General features: G+C 51.1%; 1 protein-coding gene across 2 annotated transcripts; it reads left to right on the forward strand.

Annotated features, from left to right (window-relative positions):
• Positions 1–9,557: 9,557 nt before the first annotated feature.
• Positions 9,558–20,192, forward strand: SELE (selectin E). 2 transcript variants are annotated; one of them, XM_053659296.1, is made up of 14 exons: positions 9,558–9,634; positions 9,978–10,061; positions 10,922–11,308; positions 11,833–11,940; positions 12,337–12,522; positions 13,299–13,484; positions 14,409–14,597; positions 15,518–15,706; positions 15,866–16,054; positions 16,239–16,415; positions 16,843–16,953; positions 17,718–17,739; positions 17,848–17,921; positions 18,434–20,192. In XM_053659296.1, exons 2-13 carry the CDS (start codon positions 10,025–10,027, stop codon positions 17,903–17,905), a joined length of 1,839 nt encoding a protein of 612 aa, XP_053515271.1. In that variant the 5' UTR covers positions 9,558–9,634; positions 9,978–10,024; the 3' UTR covers positions 17,906–17,921; positions 18,434–20,192. The 2 variants fall into 2 exon arrangements, with proteins under 2 accessions (XP_053515271.1, XP_053515272.1); XM_053659297.1 differs by having other exon boundaries at positions 17,851–17,921.
• The last annotated feature ends 381 nt before the right edge of the window (positions 20,193–20,573 follow it).

A 20,573-nucleotide genomic window follows, 5' to 3' on the forward strand; every position in this document is an offset into this window, starting at 1 on the left:
GACGTGACCATGTGCAAAGGGAAAATGAGTGTCTATGCCAGCACCCAAAGTTGTAGCATGGATGGAAGAAACGATAGGAAACATTTCTGCTTACGTAGGTGGGAAGCTAAGAGAAGCTTCTCCTTGTACTAGGTGTTTTCCTTATTTTTGTCAGAGGGGAGCCAATGTTTGCAGGACCCCATTCAGAGAGTGGACCCTGGACTTACAAACACAGCATCTGCAGCTTTGAATATTGAATGGATGTGATTTACAGTGACATGATTTCTCTGAGACTGGAACTTGAACCATATATACACCGCACACAGTATTGGTTAGAAAGCCCCCTAACTCGTGAGTGGGTCACTTTCCTCTGGGGCTCTGTGAGTCTTAATTACATCCACATAGCTTTGGGGAAAAAAAAGGTAAATGCGGTGCACTTCCATTTAGAGTTTCCAATGTTTTGCTGTTAACAATAATGCCATAAGGAATAACTTCATACATGTATGTTTTTATACTGTTAGAGGTATGTCAGAGAATGGCGTGGTAGAGGGAAGTACCCATAGTGGAGTAGACCAGGGAAATATTGTGAGACAGACGTGAAGCGCATTTCTACTCTGAAGGACTTCTCCTCCCCTCACGGGCTAACCTATATGTATCATGTTTTCAGATTTATGACTATGACGTTCTTCTCTCCTCCCTGGAAAATAGTGTTCCATGAACATATTCTGTAAGCCATCGACATGTGGGTATTTATGCAGCTCAGGACTCTGGAGATGCTTGGTACCCATTTCACAGGAAGGTCAAGTGTGTCCTTCACCTTCCAGGTTCCAGCCCATCCTCCCCAGAGCCTCCGGAGGGCCTGCCTGCTTTCCTAGGGGCAGCGCTTCCACATTCTTTTGCTTCACTCAGTGCTGGACCTGTTTGTCCACTAGCCTGGACATTTCCTACCTGCCCCGGCTGGTCAAAACTCTTTTTTTTTTTTCAGTATTGAGGGCTTGCTGACATTTATTCTTGCTCTGAAGGCCAGGCCGATTCTCCATGGCCATCTGGCATGGCCATCTTTGGCTGATCATCTCTGAACAGCTAACTCTAACATAAGCATTTCAAATAGTATTTTAGGTGGTAACTATGTATTGAGAGACTACACACGCCAAGTGCTTCATTTATATTATCTCATCTATTTTTACTTAAAAAATAAAACACAAAACCCCACAGCCCTACAATGTAGACAGAATCCCCACTTTACAGATACCACAGCATTTCATGGATGTTAAACCTTAAGGTCACAGAGGTTTGACACCTTCACTTAAGGTCACACAGCCAGTTTGTGGCCACACCCAGACTTTTTCCCTTTGCTGATTTGCATAACTGCAATGGTCAGGTTTTCCTTGTGTTCTGAGATGCTTCCCAGTAGTACAGCAAAGCGAAGACCTTAGTCAGTTGTCTATTAGACAAAGAAAACAAAAAAAAAAAACCACCCCATACTTTTGCTGCGGTCTTCTGGATATTTCAAGGGGGAAAGTGACTCACTTCTGACAGCTACAGCTAAAGGCCTATTTCTCCGGAGTGTCAGCCCTGGGGACTATGGCCCGCTCATGTTGGAGAAAAGTGTTTCATTTCCCTGCATCAGACAAGGGCTCTTAATTAAGGGAAACATTCCACTTGTCAAAACTCATAGATAAAGATGCTTCCAGGCCCATTACCTTCAGCCAGACTGACCGGAGACATCTTTTTCTGAGATAAAGCGATAACGCCCAGCTTCTTACAAAGGCATTGTTCGGCTCTTCCTCTCCTCCTATCTGCTAGTGGCAGAACTCAGGCCTCCCTGGCTCCGTGAACTTGCCCTCTCTATTCCTGTAACCCTCTCCAGAGAAGGACCTGTGGGTCTGCAGACTCTGTTTTCTCTCCAAAGTCAACATTGTTCAACAAGGAGAGGAACCTCTAACAATCAAAGGCCAAGAAAGCCAATGTGCAGAGAGCAAGCAGGTTCCGTTCTGAAAGTCAGCCCGGGTCTTCTTTCTGGTCCCCTCTGTGGACCATGCACGGGCACTGCTTCCTGACAGATGGGTCCTTCCGTCACCCTGGATGCTCTGCTCCACGTGAAATTTCCAACCAGAAACTCGGGCAAGCCAGGTGAAGGGGACATGTCTGACCACCGTAACTCCTGCGTCATAGATACATGGCCCGGTCTGTGAACAAGACACAGTAACACGCACACAGGGGCAGTGGCAGAGTGGTGGCTCTTCTTTCTAGATGGTCTTCACCATAAAAGAGATCAGCTTCCTGATCTCGGGCCAACACGGTCCAGTTTGGGTATGAGGGTTGCCACTTCCCAGAATGAGCTGGGGAGGCTCTGCATATTCTATAGAATGTAGAATTCTTATAATATTATTTTAAAGAGGGTTTGCAAATGCTCTCAGTAGCAGTGATTTTTTTTTTTTTTTTAGAAAAATCCTCTATTGCCTTTAAACATTAAAAAAACATTTCGGTTACATATCGGATCGCTGAGCCTCATTGTTTCCAGTGTGGGGGTTGGACCCTGATGGGCGCTCCCTGCTCACCTGAGAACTGACCGCCCATGGGGCCCTCGGCCGGGGTGGAGAGGTGGGAGAGGCCCGCCTGCCCCCATGCAGCTTCTCAAAGCCGGCCCTCGGCTCGGCCTGGGCCATGCTGAGGCTGGCGGCCTTCCCAAGGTGTTTTTCTGTCTTTATATTGTGCAGCATTAAAGTAGAAAGAACAGCAAGGATGCACCCTTTCTTTTCAGGATGCCAGCTGCTCTGAAATCCGTGATTGGAACACATGAATAAACGTGTACACGCTTCAAGCGACTATCTTCATTTATGCACTCGACAAATATTTGCGGTCAGTGACTCACAGTCGGGTTGAGTTGGGGGCTGAGAGTAACAACAGATAATATACTCTAGGAGGAGGCCTCATCAGGATTCCTCAATGACCTCTACTGTCAGTAAAAATTTGGAAACACGAAAAAATTTTTTGAACACCAGCAACTAACAGATAATAGGTAAAACTGAATTCTAGCAAACATCACGGATTGGAAAATGACTTTGTATCATGGATTGGCCGGTCTCTGTTTCATTTTAGAACAAGTCAGTGAAATAAAGTTCCAAGTTATTGTTGGACAGCATTGTTTCACACATACACCGTACAGGCCAGAAAGTAAACAGCAACTTCATAGAGACAAAGGAGAGAAAGAAGAAAAGGAAGGAAAGAAGGAAGGAAGGAAGGAAGGAAGGAAGGAAGGAAGGAAGGAAGGAAGGAAGGAAGGAACAAGGAAGACTAATAATAAAGTAAATAAAATAAAATGTGTAAATAAAACAAAACATTGCAACGAACAGTCTCAGAATGTAAACCCAGTCGTCTCCGAGTACAGCCCAGCTGCCCAGCCCACCTTGGGCAGCATCACCTGAAGGTGAGGTGCATTCCTAAAACCACAAGGAGAACTTGAAAGGGGAGGGGAAAACCCAAATTTTCTAAGGTGCTGTTTTTAAAAAGGCAATTTAAAGAGGAAAAAAATGTTTGTAATTTTTTATTTACACTTTGTTTCTTTTGTATGTATTGTTGGGGGTCAGCCGTTAGTAAGGGTCTCGAATGACCAGACCAGGCTTCAAAGTGTTGTCTGTTCTGTCTCTGTCCCCGCAGACGGCACGACCAGGTACGGGATGCAGACCCTCAAAGCCTCTGTGTCCTCCTCAGTGAAACGGAGACAGTGACACCTAACTCCCATTCTGACGATCAAAGGCCTTGGAAAAGTTCTCAATATCATCTCTAATGCGAAGTGACCCTTTAATGGCAGTTATTGAGTTACTAATGGTAATTACACTCGACTATTCAGACCGACAAAATGAAGTGTCCATGAACGTGACCTTGGCTCCCAGTGTGAAGGGCGAGACGCGATGTGAAAACAACCAGAGTGGGGTCACCCCAGGAGCACTCTGAGCACTCTGGGCACTCTGAGGGTGCCCAGAGGGTGTGGGTGGGACACCGCAGTGTGTCCTCTCCTCTGATGTCTCATTGACAATGGTCTGGGTGGGCCCCAGGTTCAGGGAGTCAGTCCCACTTCTCATAGAGGTGCTGCGACAAGCACCAAGTCAGAAAACATCACCACACTAGTGTCCTTTGCACACTGGCGCTCATTTAGGCTGGCCATTTGCCTCACTCCTGGGCTGCACTTCAGTGACTACTGTATTTTGCCATGTATAATGTGCACTTTTTGCCTAAATTTTTGAGGGAAAATAAGGATGTGCAGTGTACATGGGTGCAATGTTTACATACTATGTGTATCGTACTAACCCCGTGTATAATATGCACACAACCATGGGGGCCCATTATACACAGGAAAATACAGGTAAGTGCCCACCAAGGCAGGCAGGATACTAATGATGTCCTCCCCCACCCCAATGCCCCCCAAGAGTCCCGTGTTTTTATTATCCACTCATACACAAATCTAGGTACTGCTGGGAAGGGATTTCGCAGATGGAATTAAGGTGAACAGATGCCACAGCAGGGAAATTATCCGGGATTCCCCGGTGCAGCAACATGGTCCCATGGGCCCTGTAGCAGAGGGGGAGGCAGCAGCGTCAGGCAGAAGACTGAGGGGGCAGAAAGGAAGTCGGAGAGATCTGCAGAGAGCGACTCGACCTGCCATCTCTGATTCGGAGGGTGAAGGGGGTCAGGAGCCAGGAGATACAGGTGGAAACACAGCGAGGAAAAGAGACCTCAGTCCTCCAACCACAAGGGAGTGGATCCTGCCCACGATATGACGGATCCCAGAGGTGGAGTCTTCCTAGACTCTTCCAAGGAGAGCCTGACTGGTTGACATTGTGAATTTGGCGACAGGAGACCGGAGCAGAGAAATCAGCTGAGCCGCCCTGCCCTCCGGACTGACAGAAACTATGGAATGATAAAAGTGGGTTGTTTTCAGCCATCAAATTCGGAGCAATTTGTTATGGTGGCAATAGAAAACCAGCGCCTACCTTGTCCCAAAAGTAGCATCCAGATCATCCTTCTAACACTAAAGGTGGATCCTGTCATTTCCAACGGCAAACTCCTGCAACTCCATGCGCGGGGGCCTTCACTGGCCCCTGAAACCCACCTGGGAAAGAGCCACACCTTCAGCCAGTTGCCGGCAGTTGCTGGGTACACCCACCCCCAGCCCCTTTGCGCCCCCTTGGGGATACTCTGCAGTGTCTCCCAAAGTTCTCTAGTGGGGAGCTGAGTCCTGGTTTGCACAGTAGTCTTCATTTGCTCCTTCCTTTCCCTTCTCCCTCCTCACTCCCTGGCTGGTGTTTCCTGGGGTCACCTTCCCAAAAAAGAGTTGTACCCACATGCTTATCTCAGGGTCTCCCTTCAGGAGGAACCCGGCCTAAGACACTGAGCTCCCAGCGTGGGGTGAGGGTACAGCATGCCAAGGAGGTTGCTACAACTTTTCCTTTTTTGTGCAGAAATTCAGGTCCACTTCTCTACTGAGGTTTCAGACTAAGCAGGCATGGGCTTTGGCATAACAGATGTGGGCTTGAATCTCTATTCGACCATTTATTAACAAAACAAACAAACAAACAAACCCACTGGCAAGTTACTTCAGCTCTCTAGGTCTGGGTTTGACATTCTGGAAAGCAGAGTCAATAATGTCCACCATACACTTGGTGACCTTTGCATGAAGTAACGCCCAGAAAGTGTGTGGTGCTCAGTGGACACTCAGTCTGTAGATGGTGTCGTTGTCAATGATCAGCTGGAAACTTCACCGTGGGGAAAAATGCACACCTGGATTTATGCACATTGGCGTCTTTGCCGATGTTTATACCTTGTGTCACGCGATGCATTACAGCTGAAAGGGACTGAAGTCAAGCCCCTTTGGTTGCCACATGGGAAACCAGAGGCTTAAAGAGGCGAAAAATGTTTGCTCTGAGTCACAGAATCAATCAGCATAAAGCTAAAGCAGCGGTCTCATTACTCAAAAGGTGATGAGACCAGAATTTTTCTGATGTGAGGCCCTGAGAGCGGAGCTAATAATAACTTATAGGAGGCTTGTGACTTACAAGACAAGCAGCACTGTGGGCCAAGGAAAACACACCACGGGGCTTTTCTCGAATCCAGGGCCGTTTTCCCCACTTGACAACGGTCGGCAAACAGTCCACGGATGTTCCGGAAAGGCCCTGTCCATTCTCCAGCCAGCCCGCCCTTTTTTCTTCCGCTCTGGGAACTCGCCAGCGTTGGCTCATTTGGGAGATAATTCCCATTAGTTAAGTCTTAGATCCCAAAACAGAAAACGGAAGCTTCAAGATAAGTCTCTGCCAAAGGGGAAGCAAGGAAGCACATTAAAACGGTCTCAGTCTTATCTAGAAAGTTTAGAAAGGGGAATTTGGGGAATCAATTTCTCCTCTAATTCAAGAAGAGACAAGAGAATAGCCCACTGTGTGTATACCTAAGTCACATTAGCAGCTACTCTCTGTCTTCGGCTACAGACCATTCACTTCCAGGGAATAAGAATTCAAAACACACACTCACCATGAGTATTTCTCATGTCTGCCTAGCGCCTTACCGATGGGGCCTCTAGCCTCCCTCAAGCGGAGAGGGTGTCGGGATTCTTCGCAGTCGACCTCTGACCTCTCACTGAGCACCAGCCACAGGGGCTTCTTGACGGGCTCTCCCAAACTGGGCAGCCCCGGGCTGCTGTACCCCACAGCGTGGTGAGATGAGGGCATCCATACCTGCACCACACAGAGGTGCTCATTTAAAGAGCAGGTTCCTGGGCCCCAACCTAGACCCACCAAGTCAGACTGTCTGAGTGTCGGGGCTGAAGACAGGTATTGGACACGAGCTCATGGTTAGTCTCGTTCACGTGAGGACAATGTAAGGAGCCCTCCCTTCCCCGGGTGCAGTGCAGACCACGACGGCCCAGGGCCCCTGCCTGACTCAGGTGTCCTAAGGCGTCGACCAAGTCCACACGTGTGGGCAAGCCTTCCTGAGGGGAATGAACTCAGAAGAAGCCAGAGCAACTTCCCGTCACCCCCACCCATGGGTCGATCAAACAAGGGGCGCCCTTCTACACTGAGATGTTGCACTGATACTAACGCTACTTCGCACGTTTGGGTGTGCCGGAAATACCACATGCGTACTCTGCAAATGGAATGGAATCTTAGGTGGGATTTCCTCCCCCTCCCTCAGACTCTGCAGAAGTGCTTGGGACCTTAGCAGAGTAGAATTTGGGAGGAAAGAGCCCAGGTTTTCAAAAACAAGCGCCCAGCAACACTGCCCAGAGGTGAGGGGACCGAAAGCCTCAGCAAGGGGAGAGGGGGCCTCTGCCACCCCGGGAAGTCCTGTGCTTCCCAGCTCCCATCAGCTGTGAGAAACCAGAGCTAACCTCACACCGGTTACAGATGGGTGGTCCGGGGCCTGTGCTCCTGGCCGGCGCCACTTCCATGAACCCCAGCCCTCTCCCGCCCATGCCTAGCTATTGATGGTGTGGTGCCAGGATGCCTGGGGCACAGCCAACATTTGTCCTGGGAAGCCCCCACCTCCTTGCTCTGGCTCTCTTGTTCCCTCAGGGACGGTCCTTTGCTGTGAAGGCGGGCACGAGCTGGCCTGGGCACAGAACCGAACTCGACCCAAGTCCTCAGTGCCCCAGGAGAGGCGAGAAGAGCAGAGGGCAGGGAACTTCCTAGAAAAGGGATGCGGAGCCCGGAAGGGCGGTGCCTCGGAGACAAGCGGCCTTGAGGGGTGGAGCCTGGGGAGTGTCCCCAAGTTTGCCTCATCCTCGTGCCTTTTCTCTTTGTCTCTGCCAACGTGGAAATGGTCCATGTGAACCCAGAGGGGAGGAATGAGTGGCCTGGGGACAGCAGGCTACATCTGCAGGGTTTGGGAGACTCACTGGGGCCTTGGTACCCCTCCGATCAGCAGGTTACCTGGGGGAGCTTAGGTGGCTCTGGGGCCGGGGAGAGGAGACTCAACATCCCCACCTGCTCCACTCCCACCTGTCTGCTCTGTGGCTCACTGCTGCTCTCAGCAAGCAGGCGCCCCGTCAGACCCTGACAGGAGAACGCAGGGGACGAAGCTGCAGCCCGGCCGCCACCCCACTGCGGCCCCTCACTTCGCTGGGGCCTCTCTATGAGGGGCAGACACCCCAGGTCTCTCTGTGGCCTTTCTGTGACCCTGGGGCCCAAGGAAAGACCCCTGCACCCCAAGCATCCATTTTCATGTCCAACCTCAGGGTCTGTAGCTGGGAGAATTTAGGACAACAGTGAGTGGATTTGGAATCTTCTACCTCTAGTAGCAGTAATAATAATAATAATAATAATAATAATAATAATACCTTTATTCATAAGTCTCCACTCATTTCCTTTATCCCTCCTTCTGCTATTGGGTTCTCTCCCTCAAGTTCTCTCAATGATTATTTAAAATAATCGTTTTCCCTTCAGCTGTAGAAGGAATTTGCTCTTGAACCAGGATCACCTACAAAGTGTGGCAAAGGGGGCCACAGCGCGTCCTGTCTATTTTCTCCCCACACACAGAGGACCTGGGTCTGTTCCCCGTCTGGGGTTCTCTTCCTGCCCTCAGGTCTCAGCATCCAAGGTCTGATTCTGGCCCTCTCGGCAGGGCGCCAGGAGGGTCCTATTTCTCTGGGAAGCAGAGGGCGAAGAAGGACGGAGACCTGGGAGGAGCTGGGGACTCCTATGGGGGGGGGGCCTGACCACAGACACCAGCACTGGGGGTGGCAGCTAAGGGGACCGACCGCCTCTGGAGATCGACCGCCTGGGTTTCCACCCCTTAGAGCCATGCATGCAGACGAGAAAAGTAAACTTGTTGGCGTCTCCGTTTTCTCATCTGTGAAATGGGGACAAAGAGAGTGTCTAGTTCGGACACTGCTGTGAGGACTCCATTGTCATAACGATGAATGTGCAAAATACTCAGAACAGGGCCTGGCACATAGTAAGCACTCAATAAATGTCAGAGATGTTATTGGAAATAAACATTGGAGATGCTATCTAATATTTTAGACATCACTGCACACAGACTGTGAGGGTTAATGTGTGCCTGAGACCCAGCCCTCTGTGAGAAGAGTGCACCTTACGAGGGCTGAATTGATACCTGAGGAGGGGAAAAATTGATCGGAGACCCACTATTGACAGCGCTGGATAAGGAAACTGAGGCTAGTCACCCACAGATTACGGAACCTTTCCTGGTTCGCTTCTATTTCTCAGATTCCGGTCACTGCCACAACCACCGAAGAGATGCTGCTCATTGGCAACGTTGTAAAATGTTTTAAAGGCAGAAATATTATGTTATTAGGGTTAAAACACACACACACAAACAGAAAACCCTGCATTTGTGTCAGGATAATGGAATCCACCAAAATAAACAGGTAGGAATCACAGGAGAATTCGTCCTGAGGGGCAGGGCTCCCAGCGTCATTGCGAGTTTTAGCATCGCGGAGATTCCCGGGAAACTCTCTGCGCACTGCTGGAAATTCCTCCTCCTGCCTCTGCTGTGACTCACAGGAAGCCGCTGTCCCATAAAGGCTCCGGCAGGGGCCGTGCTCCGCCACACTTGTCTGACTGGCATCGGCACTGCAGGAGCAGCTGGGACACACCGGGACGCACCTGGGAACCGCACAGCGAAACCACCTCTTCCCAAACCCGTAAGTCTTCACAGGAGCAGCCTCGGGCCTTGCAACTTCCATGATTAGTAGGAACAGTTACACAGAAAATGCCCCCCTGATGAAAGACCCGGGCAAGCTCTTACTGTCTTCAGACTTGTGAAGAACTGGCTTAGCTCTTTGAGGTCAAGGATGAACGTTTGAATTTTTTTTTTAATTTATTCATTCAGGTAAACTTCTTTCACATAGAAATGGTGGCACTGGAGTCTGTGACCTAAAATCTTAGGATGCCACTTCAAACATCACTGTAGAATGAATGAATGACACGAGCAACTGGCCACCTGGGGTTTCATTCTCTGATTCATTTTGTACTTTTTCTCCCCAGAAAAGCAATTCAGGTCTCATCTTCGGACGAGAGGGACTGCTGGAGCCATGAATACTGCTCAGCTTCTCTCGGCTCTCACCTTCGGTAGGTCGATGTCATTAGTCAGAGCGGGGGTCTCCGTGGTCCTGGTGACCCCTCGGACCCACTAGTCCTTCTTCCTCGGGGGTGGGCACCCAGTGCCTGGCAGGGCTTGGCAGCTTCCCTGGCCTCTCTCTCCCCACAATGCGTTTTGCCCCGGACTAGGCTCCTTACCTCTGCGTGCCTCAGTTTCCTTACGTGTCAGGTGGTGAGCATAACACGCCTGTGTCCTGGGGGCGCTTCGAGGGTTCAGTGGCAGGGCCACGCAGCATGCCTTAGACAGTGCTGGTGGCACTCACGGAAGCTTAGTTATTCCGATCACTAGTCCTCTTTGAAGTGGGGGTCTCACAGGTGATGGTGGGTGGGTGCAGGCAAAACACCAGGTGGTGGGGGAGTCGGCCACCAGAGAAGAAATAGCCCAGTAAACGGAGGATCCTATATCCCAATGCCTTCTTACTCTGGAAAAGGCGACCGAGGTCTGGGCCACCCCAAGGCCACCGTATGCCACAATAAGACAATAAAGAGTGCTGTTGGCAACTGTGTAATTCCACCTGTGGGAGGTGTTAAAAGCAGTGAAAATCAGAGACACAAGAAGCGGGCCCATGGTTGCCAGGGGCTCAGGGAGGGGGCTGGGGAATTACAGTTTAATGGATACAGAGTGTCAGTTCTCAAAGAGTCTCGGGATGGATGGTGGTGGTGACTGCTTTTACTGCCACTGAACGGTACATTTAAAATGAAGCAGATGTCGCCACAGTGAAAACATAGAAAAAGAAGAGTGAGCGGGGGAGGGGAGAAGCCCAGTTAACAAAAGCAAGAGATGACTCTCTCTCTCTCTCTCTCCCCTTCACAATTGGTTCTCCCTCCAGTGCTCTTGCTGTTCGAAGAGGGTGGAGCCTGGTCTTACCACGCCTCCGAGAAACCCCTGACCTTCGACGAGGCCAGTGCGTATTGTCAGAAGAAGTACACCCACCTGGTGGCCATTCAGAACCAGGAGGAGATTAAGTACCTGAACGACACGTTCCCCTACGCACCCAGCTACTACTGGATCGGGATCCGAAAGGTCAAGGACCAGTGGGTCTGGATCGGGACCCAGAAGGCGCTGACGGAGGAGGCCACGAACTGGGCCCCCGGGGAGCCGAACAACGGGCAGAACGACGAGGACTGCGTGGAGATCTACATCAAGAGGGACAAAGACGTGGGCAAGTGGAACGACGAGAGGTGCAGCAAGAAGAAGCTTGCCTTGTGCTACACAGGTGGGTGCCCTGCGGCGGCAGCGGCGGCGGGCGGGCGGTGGGCGGAGGGAGGCGGGGCGTGGGCGCCCAGGCAGACCGTGGACACTACGCAGTAACGGTCTCTGTGTGAGATTCTGCTCCCAAACGCCTGGCTTTGAGACCTTCTGTCCAATTGGCACAGCATCTCTTCGCTTCTTTGTGCAGACGCCGGTGTGAATCTGCATGTATGTATGCACACGTCATGCGTAGGTCTATACACACGTGGAGGGCGTGTGCACGCATACAGTGCACGCTTCAGTGACTTGTGCATCTGTGACAGCGCAGCTGTCTTTAGAGTTGTGACAGGTTGAATTTTCTGCTCTCGGTGCCGGGGACAGCTCTGCCCCTGGCGTCCGCCCGCACGGCAATGTCGAGGGTGCTTTGTAAAGTCCTTCCGGTCACGTCTCCGGTGTTCTGTGTCCCCGGTGACGGCCCCGTGGCCCACTGTTGGCCCTGAAGTCACAGGGACCCAGGCTTTTCTCCTCACAGACTGCGTTTCCCCCCAGCTGCCTGCACCCCGACATCCTGCAGTGGCCACGGCGAGTGCGTGGAGACCGTCAACAACTACACTTGCCAGTGCTACCCCGGCTTCAGCGGGCTCCAGTGTGAGCAAGGTGAGTCCGGCGCCGCCTCTTCCCGCCCTCCAGACGCAGGCAGCGCAGGGCTGGCTGGCTTTGGAGTCTGGCCTGCGGGTCTTCCTCCCCCAGAGCTGGGAGTGGCCAGGTGGGGGTGAGGGGAGGGTGTCAGAGCCTCCAGGTTCAAATCCCAGATTCACCCTCTGCACAGCACCGTGCCTGGGTGGTCAGGCTCTGGGCCCAGCCTTCTCACTGCGTTGAAGATGAGTTTAGTCCTGGCTCCGTAGGCTTGTGGCCAGGACTGTGTGAACCAGTGCAGACACGACATTTTCTGGGAAAGCCTCCCCGCACTGCCCTTGCTGCCCCCCCCCCCGTTCCTCCCGCCTTCTCTGAGCTGAGAGAGGAGTGGGGCCGACTTGTATTGTCCCTTTTCAGTTGTGACCTGTCAGGCCAAGGAGGACCCCGAGCACGGAAGCCTGGCTTGCACCCACCCCTGGGGGGCCTTCAGCTATAACTCTTCCTGCACTGTGAGCTGCCAAGAGGGCTACCGGCCGAGCAGCCCAGAGGCCACTCGGTGTACCGCCTCCGGGAACTGGAGCAGGCCTCTCCCAGGGTGCAACGGTACGTCTCTCCCAGGATGCGCAGGGCATTCTGCCAGGCATCTGCCCGCCTTAGCTCTTAATCCAACATGGGGCATTTTTAAAGCTCAGGGAAAAGTTCTTTCTGTCGTTGTCTTCAGTGAGACGTCTTCTCTCCACCAATATTCGTGGCTGAGGCAGAGCCTGCTTGGAGTGAGACGGGTTTTTGTTCCGTGTTTGACAGGGGTGTTTCTGAGGCTTTGCTGGTTTCTCAGAGAGCACGTGAACCTGGGGAGACAGGCCCCCGACCTCTGAATGCCCCTCCCCTTCTTTCCCTGGTGACCTTCCACCACTGGCTCCTTCAGGGTAGAGACAAGCAGTCTCAGTGCCTCTTGTTCTCTCTCCCCCTTCTATCATCTAGGCTGGAGATAAAAACTCTTGCCTCCAGGGCCACTGGGTTAAAATAAATGAGTGTCTCTTGTATGTCACCTTTAAAAAAAAAATCACAGCTAGCCATAGATCTGACTTAGAATCTGTCGTTGCTTCGTTTTTGCCTTGAAACAAATCAGGGACCTGACGAGACAGTGGATACAATAGATCAGATACCACTCAGCACAGTCAAAGTAACAATCAGAAAAGATGAAACATCCACGAAAAGAGCGTAAAAGATTTACAGTGGACGTGCGCGTCCCCAAGAATGAAGGGCAGGCGTTGGGCTCCACCCTTGAAAGGCAGCCTCCCTGCTCCACTGTAAACTGAAATCCCACAGGAAGTGCCCGTATTCTCTCTTAAATCCACGGTGCTCTTTCCCATCCCCAGTGGTTGAGTGCGAGGCTTTGACCAATCCTGCCCACGGGGCCGTGGAATGCGACCAAAACCCAGGGAGCTTCCGGTGGAACACCAGCTGCGAGTTTGACTGCGAGGAAGGATTCGAACTGGTTGGGCCCCCGCGCCTCCGGTGCGCCTCCTCCGGGAACTGGGACGCCGAGACGCCAACCTGTGCAGGTAGGGCAGCTCCAAGTCAAGATTTGCTGCAGATGTTGCTTTTCTCAACACGCCCTCGACACGGCTGTCCCGTGCATCTGTTCACAACATGTCCTTCCTATAAGGCAGCCGGGCAACGGCTCGGCGAGCTGTCTGCCGAGCAGGCCGGCACCAAGGAGTAGACAAGAGACACACACAGGAACTATGCTGTTCACTCAGCTGTTACTGAACGCAGGGTCACTCAGAGTAGGCCATCAGCACACACGAACATCCTACTCGCACTCTAACAGTCTCAGAGAAACACACCACACGCACAGCAGTCAATGGGGGATGATGAACCCGAGTCCCAGAGTCTCAGACCGCAGGTCCGGAGACAGAAGGGCGGGCAAGGGAGCCGTCAGCGTCTGCAGAGAGGGAAGGATCCCCGGAGCCAGGTGGGCAGCGGGGCAGGCGAAGTCCTCAGTCCAGCAGGGCAGAGCCTCCAGTGGCCAATGCCAAGGGAGAGCAGAGTGGCGTGGGGCAGCCCTCTGGGGTGTGGAACTCGGCTGTCTCAGCAGAGGTCTGGGACCTGCCTCAGTTATACCTGGACAGTGGTGGGCTCCACCCTCCTGGGTCTACTGATAAGTGTCTTGGCCCCCTGATGCCAAGTGGGGGATCTCCCTAGGAGCCCGTCTATGGGTGGTCCTGCTCTGCTGACACAGCTGTTCCGAGCTCGTGTGCAGCTGTCTTGGGCGTATCTCTGTGCCAGATGTGTCTGCTCTGACTTAGGTGGTTTCCCTCTTGAACCAAAGTGTCATGGCCGACTGGCAGCCATCCTGACTCCACTTTGTTTTATAAACTTTATGCTTTCTTGACCAGACCAGCATTATTTTATTGGTCCCGCCCCCCACCCACAATGGCCCAGTCGGGCCTACTCACGTAAACGGGTGGGTTCATGTGTTACAGCTGTGACGTGTGACGCCATCAGTGACCTTCAGAATGGCTCAGTGAGCTGTAGCCATGCCCCTGCCGGAGACTTCACCTTCCAATCATCCTGCAGCTTCACCTGCCACGAAGGCTTCCTGTTGCAGGGCCCCGCCCAGGTCCAATGCACCGCAGGAGGGCGATGGACGCAGCAAGCACCGGTCTGCACAGGTGAGCCCCACACTGCCTTTCTAAAGAGCGGCTCTCCGGAACCGGGGCGGTGAGGAGGAGGCCAGCCTCCCGCCTGACCCGTGGAAATCAGATTCCGTGGGCAACTCTCTTCCCAGGCTCTGGAGGCTCATCCAGGGGAAGACTTGTGTGGAATGAAAGCAGGCGCTTTGCCGGGTCCCTAACTGTGCTAACAGAACTTTGTGGACATGGGCACTGAACAGGTGGAAATCTCTATCTCATGGGAAATCGCATCAGAAAATTTAGGCAGTAGGATCGTGAGGACGGGACTTGGGGCTAAACCCCTCGTCATGCCTTTCTTAGGAAATGGCTTATTAACTAGCAGTGACGAAAATGTGTCAAGTGTGCTGTCAGACATAAAGACACCCATAACACGTCCCTAGGCACCACAATTTAATTCACTTTAAACCCAGAGCGACAATATTGAACACAAGCAGTTTTCCACTATCGGGTGCTAATATTCTTGTACCCAAGTACAGCGCAGAATACTTTCCAGCGGCAGAAAGCCACAAGACTAAATAATACCAAACTGCAAAGCAGACAAAACTTCAACGTGGCTGCCTCCTTATTTCCACTTTTCGGCACCATGTGGAAGCAGCCAGGACCTCTAAGCGGCTCTCTGGCTACATAAAATCTCTCTCTCGAGTCCCACTTCTTTCCCATGTCAGAGGAACACGTAGGAACCTGTCTTGGTAAAGGTTGTGCTTTCATTGGAGTCCCCGTCAACAAGGGGTTGGAATCCAAAGGAAACACAGTCTCCTCCCAGTTGCCCCGGGAGTAAGGGGGAGCCTCGGGTCCTCTGAGCATTTCTCTGTGCAAAATGGACGGGGCTCACGGAGCCCAACGCCAGGGGGCCTCCGGGTCCGCGGCAGGGTTCTCTGACCGCCAGTCTGGTGTTTCAGCCCCCCAGTGCAAAGCCTTATCCAGACCCGAGCGCGGCTACGTGGATTGTACTCCCAGCACGTCTGGAAGCTTCCAAACCGGGTCCAGCTGTGAGTTCTCCTGTGGGGAAGGATTTGTGCTGAAAGGACCCACAAGGCTCCTCTGTGGCCGCACAGGGGAGTGGGACAGCGAGGAGCCCACCTGTGAAGGTACCATTTGTGTTTTTATTTTCTGTTAAAATAAAAAAAAAAACAACAAAAAAAACAGGGGTGGGGGAGCTATTGAAGAGCTAAGGACTTGGTGACATGGAGAAACCTGCTGCTGCCTGATACACACAAACTCGTCACGTGCTTGCTCGTGTCTTCCAGCTGTGCAATGTGACGCTGTCTGGGAGCCCCTGGGCGGCTCGGTGAGCTGCAGCCACGCCCTGACTGGACAGTTCACCTACGGGTCCTCCTGCACCTTCAGCTGCAGGGAAGGCTTTGAACTGCAGGGATCGGCTCAACTGGAGTGCACATCCCAGGGACAGTGGACCCAGGACGCCCCCTCCTGCCAAGGTGAGACCGAATTCAGACTTCGCACCGAACACAGACGGGGCCCCAAGGCGCTTGATCCTAATTTCCTACCTGCCAAAAATGAATGAGTGCTAATTAGCTGCATTTGGTGCGGACCTCTCAGCCAGTTCCGGAAGTTTGCCACTGGACTGTCCTTAACCTCTGCCCGGGTTCCTGTCATTTGCAGCGGTACAGTGTTCCAGCCTGGCAGTTCCCGGCAAGGTGAACGTGAGCTGCAGCGGGGAGCTGGTGGTCGGCGCCGTGTGTACGTTCGTGTGCCCCGAAGGATGGACGCTCAATGGCTCTGTGGCTCTGACATGTGGCCCCACAGGACACTGGTCTGAGATGCCACCGACCTGTGAAGGTGAAGCACTCATTGATGATGGGCATCTGGGGGCCAGAGAGAGAGAAGGGGTGTTGTCCTGCTAAGATAATGGACAGTCTATTAGTCCAAACCAGAAAGGCCAGAGCGGTTGGCCTAGTCAATTTTATGGGGACTTAGAGAAGACAGAAGAGGTGATACACTGGTCGAATGAGTAGAATCTGAGTTGGGGGAGGGACAGAGGGGGAGGGAGGGGGGAGGGAGACGCCAAAGTACAGTGTGCTTCTAGAATCTTCCTGGCAGTGGGTGTGGCCGATCACAGAGGTCTTCAATCCAGCACTGAGCTACACGCCTCTTCTGCTTTGCACGTGGTCATCGGTGCACAGAGAAAGGGGCAGATGGACAACAGGACAAGAGGACTTTAGAGTTGGCTCTTTCCCCTGACGGTTCTACCCCTCTGTTTCCACAGCTCCCGCCGAGTCCACCGCCACCCTGGCTGTGGGCCTCTCGGCGGCCGGGACCTCCCTCCTGACCTTGGGATCATTCCTCCTCTGGCTCGTGAAACGTCTTCGGAGGAAAGGTGAGGGGGTCATAGGTGCTCTCCAAAGCAGTTTCTGAGAATTATTTCATCCTCACCAATGAGACACATTCTCAGAAGCAGATTTAGGCAGTAATTACAATCTAGTTACTAGATAAATGACAAAGGGCATTAAGTTAAGCAGATGTCTTAGGGACAAGGCTTGCCGTAAACTCGGAGTGGGCCGAGTTTTAGGAAGTAGAAGTGCCAGCCGTGCTAACCCAGGACAACCCTGGGCAACGCCTCTCACGTTGAATTTTACAGACCCTTGAAGTTGTGCAGCAAGGCTGCCAGGAGTGGTACTCCCCGGGAGATGGACTAAAATGTGGCTAAAGATTTTATTAGGAAAACAGGCTGAAATTGGGGAGCACCTTCGAGGGAATGTACAAACACAGCTAGCCACACACATGGTATTCGTGGCCTACAAGAGTATTTAAAATTTTTGGAATTAAGTTCTGACGTTCACACATAGGAACTTGGACATGAAATCCAGGGTTGGGGCTTGTCATGAAACGATGGGAACCTGGCAAGCCGAGCCCGTGGATGTTTGCTTATGTTAGAAGCGGTAGGGCCCCTTCCAGAGGGTCAGCTTTGCATGTCCCATCCCCCTAGTTGCCCCCAAGCTGTGGTTGCGCTCTGATTCTTCAGGGGCCCTGAAGGTACTGAGTTTGCCACTCCCGATAATGAATAGCGTCAGACTGTTTCTGGGTTGGGTGGGTCCTTCCAGTGTGATTTAGTCCGAATTAATGGTTGTCTTTTTCTTGCAGCAAAGAAATTTGTCCCCGCCAGGTAAGTTGCCTTCTCTGCCCTGCACGCCGTTCAATGAACGCCCTGCCCATGTTTCTTCCTTCCTGTTGGAAACCTGTGCTTTACTTAGCATTCTCGTGTCTTCCACAGCAGCTGCCAAAGCCTGGAATCAAACGGATCCTACCAAGTGCCTGCCGAGTTAATTTAAGTCCAAAAGGAATCAGGTAAGACTTGTGAATCGCACATGGTTTGGAGAGGATAGGCTCGTTATATGTTCCGCTGCTCCGGAGCCCTCCAAATCTGCCGGTTTCTGGAGTGGGGGAGGGGTGGGGAAATCACCACCTTCATGGTACTTTATGAGACGTGGTTTCATTTGTATGTAGAAGGAGAGAAAGGAAACAAGGATCTGGCCTTCATGGAGTCCATGCATTTATGAAAGTTAATACTGATGATAATAGCTGTTAAATAGAACTTATTATATTCCAGGAACAGTTGTAAGCTAAGGATTCCCTGAGACAGGGTTATTACTCCACTTAATATTCTATAGATGAAGAAAATGAGGCGTAGAGAAGTTAAGTAACTTGCTCAAAATCTCAAAGTTTGTGAAGTGGTGTGGTCAGGATTCAAACCTAAGCCATCTGGTTGTAGAGTAGGTGGTATTAACCACTCTGCTCTGGTTTTTGAGCATTTGGAAGAGTAGCAAGTGTCCTGATAGCATGCACTCTCATCCTTGCAGGACACAGGTGAACGAAGGTCCTGGACCGACACCCTGAGGACGGCAGAGGCAGAGGGCAGGTGTTCCCCACCTATAGCAGCCTGGACTGCAGTGCCCATGAGACCACAGGCCAGTGGGCAAGGCCAGCCGGCCACCAGAAAGACTCGGTTTTCTTTCTCCTGTTCTTGGGGCCTGGACAGTTCTGGCTGCTGGAGGGAAAAAATTTTCCCTTCCAGGCAATAGAAAGGAGACCAAACAAAGCGCTGGACTCTCAGAATGCCTTCTCTAACTCTGCCTCCCTCGCTCCCTCCAGGTAAAATCTTGGTGGAGAAACCTAGCATTCTGTGACATCGTTTCTTTCTTTTGTTCCTCAAAGTGTATAAACTGCTGGTTACACAGTGGCTCTCAGGGGCTGCAGAATCATTGTCACAAGTTTACTAGAGGAAACAAATGGGCCACAGATACTAACAACACTGTTTTGTTGTTAATGGTGCAAACCCTACTGAGTGCTTTTGTGTGAGGATTACTAAACAAAGCCAATATATCACTTTATCCCTGTGGGATTCGGGGCTTTTTAAAGTATTCTTAGAGACGGTATTCTTTTAACTTGCATCGGGTATGCATTCCACAGTCCTTAATTCAATGCAAGCATTGTAGGGACTTTGACATATATGTACATGTTAGGACTGTAAGCAGGTAATAATGACTCACCCTTGATCATCACCTCCCTATCAACAAATTCTAACGTTCCATCTGTAGTGAATAGACTTCAGAAAAGGGCAAATACTGTTTTCTAACCACGTATTAACAGAACGTTAACCAGTGTAATGTTGTGAATTTTGGGGTAACACTTTCTTTTAAAAGCAGAAGTAGTGTCAGCACAGTGAGACCAGACAAGTGGCAGACACCTGTGCAACCCCTGGTTTCTATGATGAAAAACTTCTATGAGGCCAAATGTTCTGATCTGATAAAAGCATAAATGTAAATAAATGAAGGTACATTTTTGTAAATGTCTTTGTTGAAAAAAAGAGCCACATAGAAATGTGGATGTCCTTTGCATTCCTAAAAAGATGCTCGTCAGAGGTGATGTGGCGACATGGGATTCTTGACTAGCGCACAAGGTTTTGAATCCATGATAAGGACTCACCGTGTACAGGATTCAAAATCCAACTGGATTTTGACATAGTGAAAGATGTGTAATAATTATTTCCTAAGCGTTGTCATTGTTTGTTAGGCTGTTCCTGAAGAGAGGAAAGCCTGTAGGAGCCAGTATTCACAGTTATTTAGAAGGGAGTTTAAAATTCCTAAGGAACCCAGTTATTGACCCCTGGCAATGAGATGTGCTGCATCAGAAATGGCCAATCAAAACCCTCCCACCCACCCCCATCACTGTAATGTGTGTGGCGAGAGCAAGGTCCCAGAGATGCTCCTGGATGCCTATTGGCAAAGGCAAAGCCCAACGCAGACAGGGAGAGATGCTGAGAACCAGGGCAGCAGAGGTCATGAAGGGCAAAGGACTCTGGGAAACAAGGGAGAGGCAGTAAAAGCAGCTCTGCCATGAGGCCATACTCGAAATCACTCTCATCTTGCCTGAGACAGCTGTTCAAATGTAAATGTTTGTACTACTGAATGGGAGGCAGCTGCGTGAGCTCTAAATGGGTCTGGGTTTGGGCTTTATGTAGTATGTTAAATTATGCTTGAAAATATTTTACAGTTGTTAAAAGTATGTGTATTTATTTGAACTTGTGTCGTATTTACTGTATTTGACGTGGCACTATGAAGTTGGATAATAAACATGTTTGTATTTATCTCGGTGTTGGAGCTCTTTCTTAAAAATCCTATTTTATTTAGATAAAACTCACATATCATACAATTCGTCCTTTTTTTAAGTGTACAGTCCAGAGTTTTGGGTACAGTCACGAGATCCTGAAGCCGTCGCCATGATGGAACTCCAGAATGTATTTTTATTACCCAGAAAGAAACCCAGTGCCCATCAGCAGTCACTCTTCATTCTGCTTCCCCCTGCCCCTGGCGATCAGGGATCTACTTTTTGCTTCTGTGGGTTTGCCTACTCTGGACACATGACTAGAGTCACCAGTCTGCAGCCTTTTGTGCCTGGCTTCTTCCACTTAGGGCACCGTGGTCGAGCTCAATTCATTTT

This window comes from Artibeus jamaicensis, unplaced genomic scaffold, assembly GCF_021234435.1.
Source record: "Artibeus jamaicensis isolate MK-2021 breed Jamaican fruit bat unplaced genomic scaffold, CSHL_Jam_final scaffold_625, whole genome shotgun sequence".
Classification (NCBI taxonomy): Eukaryota; Metazoa; Chordata; class Mammalia; order Chiroptera; family Phyllostomidae; genus Artibeus; species Artibeus jamaicensis.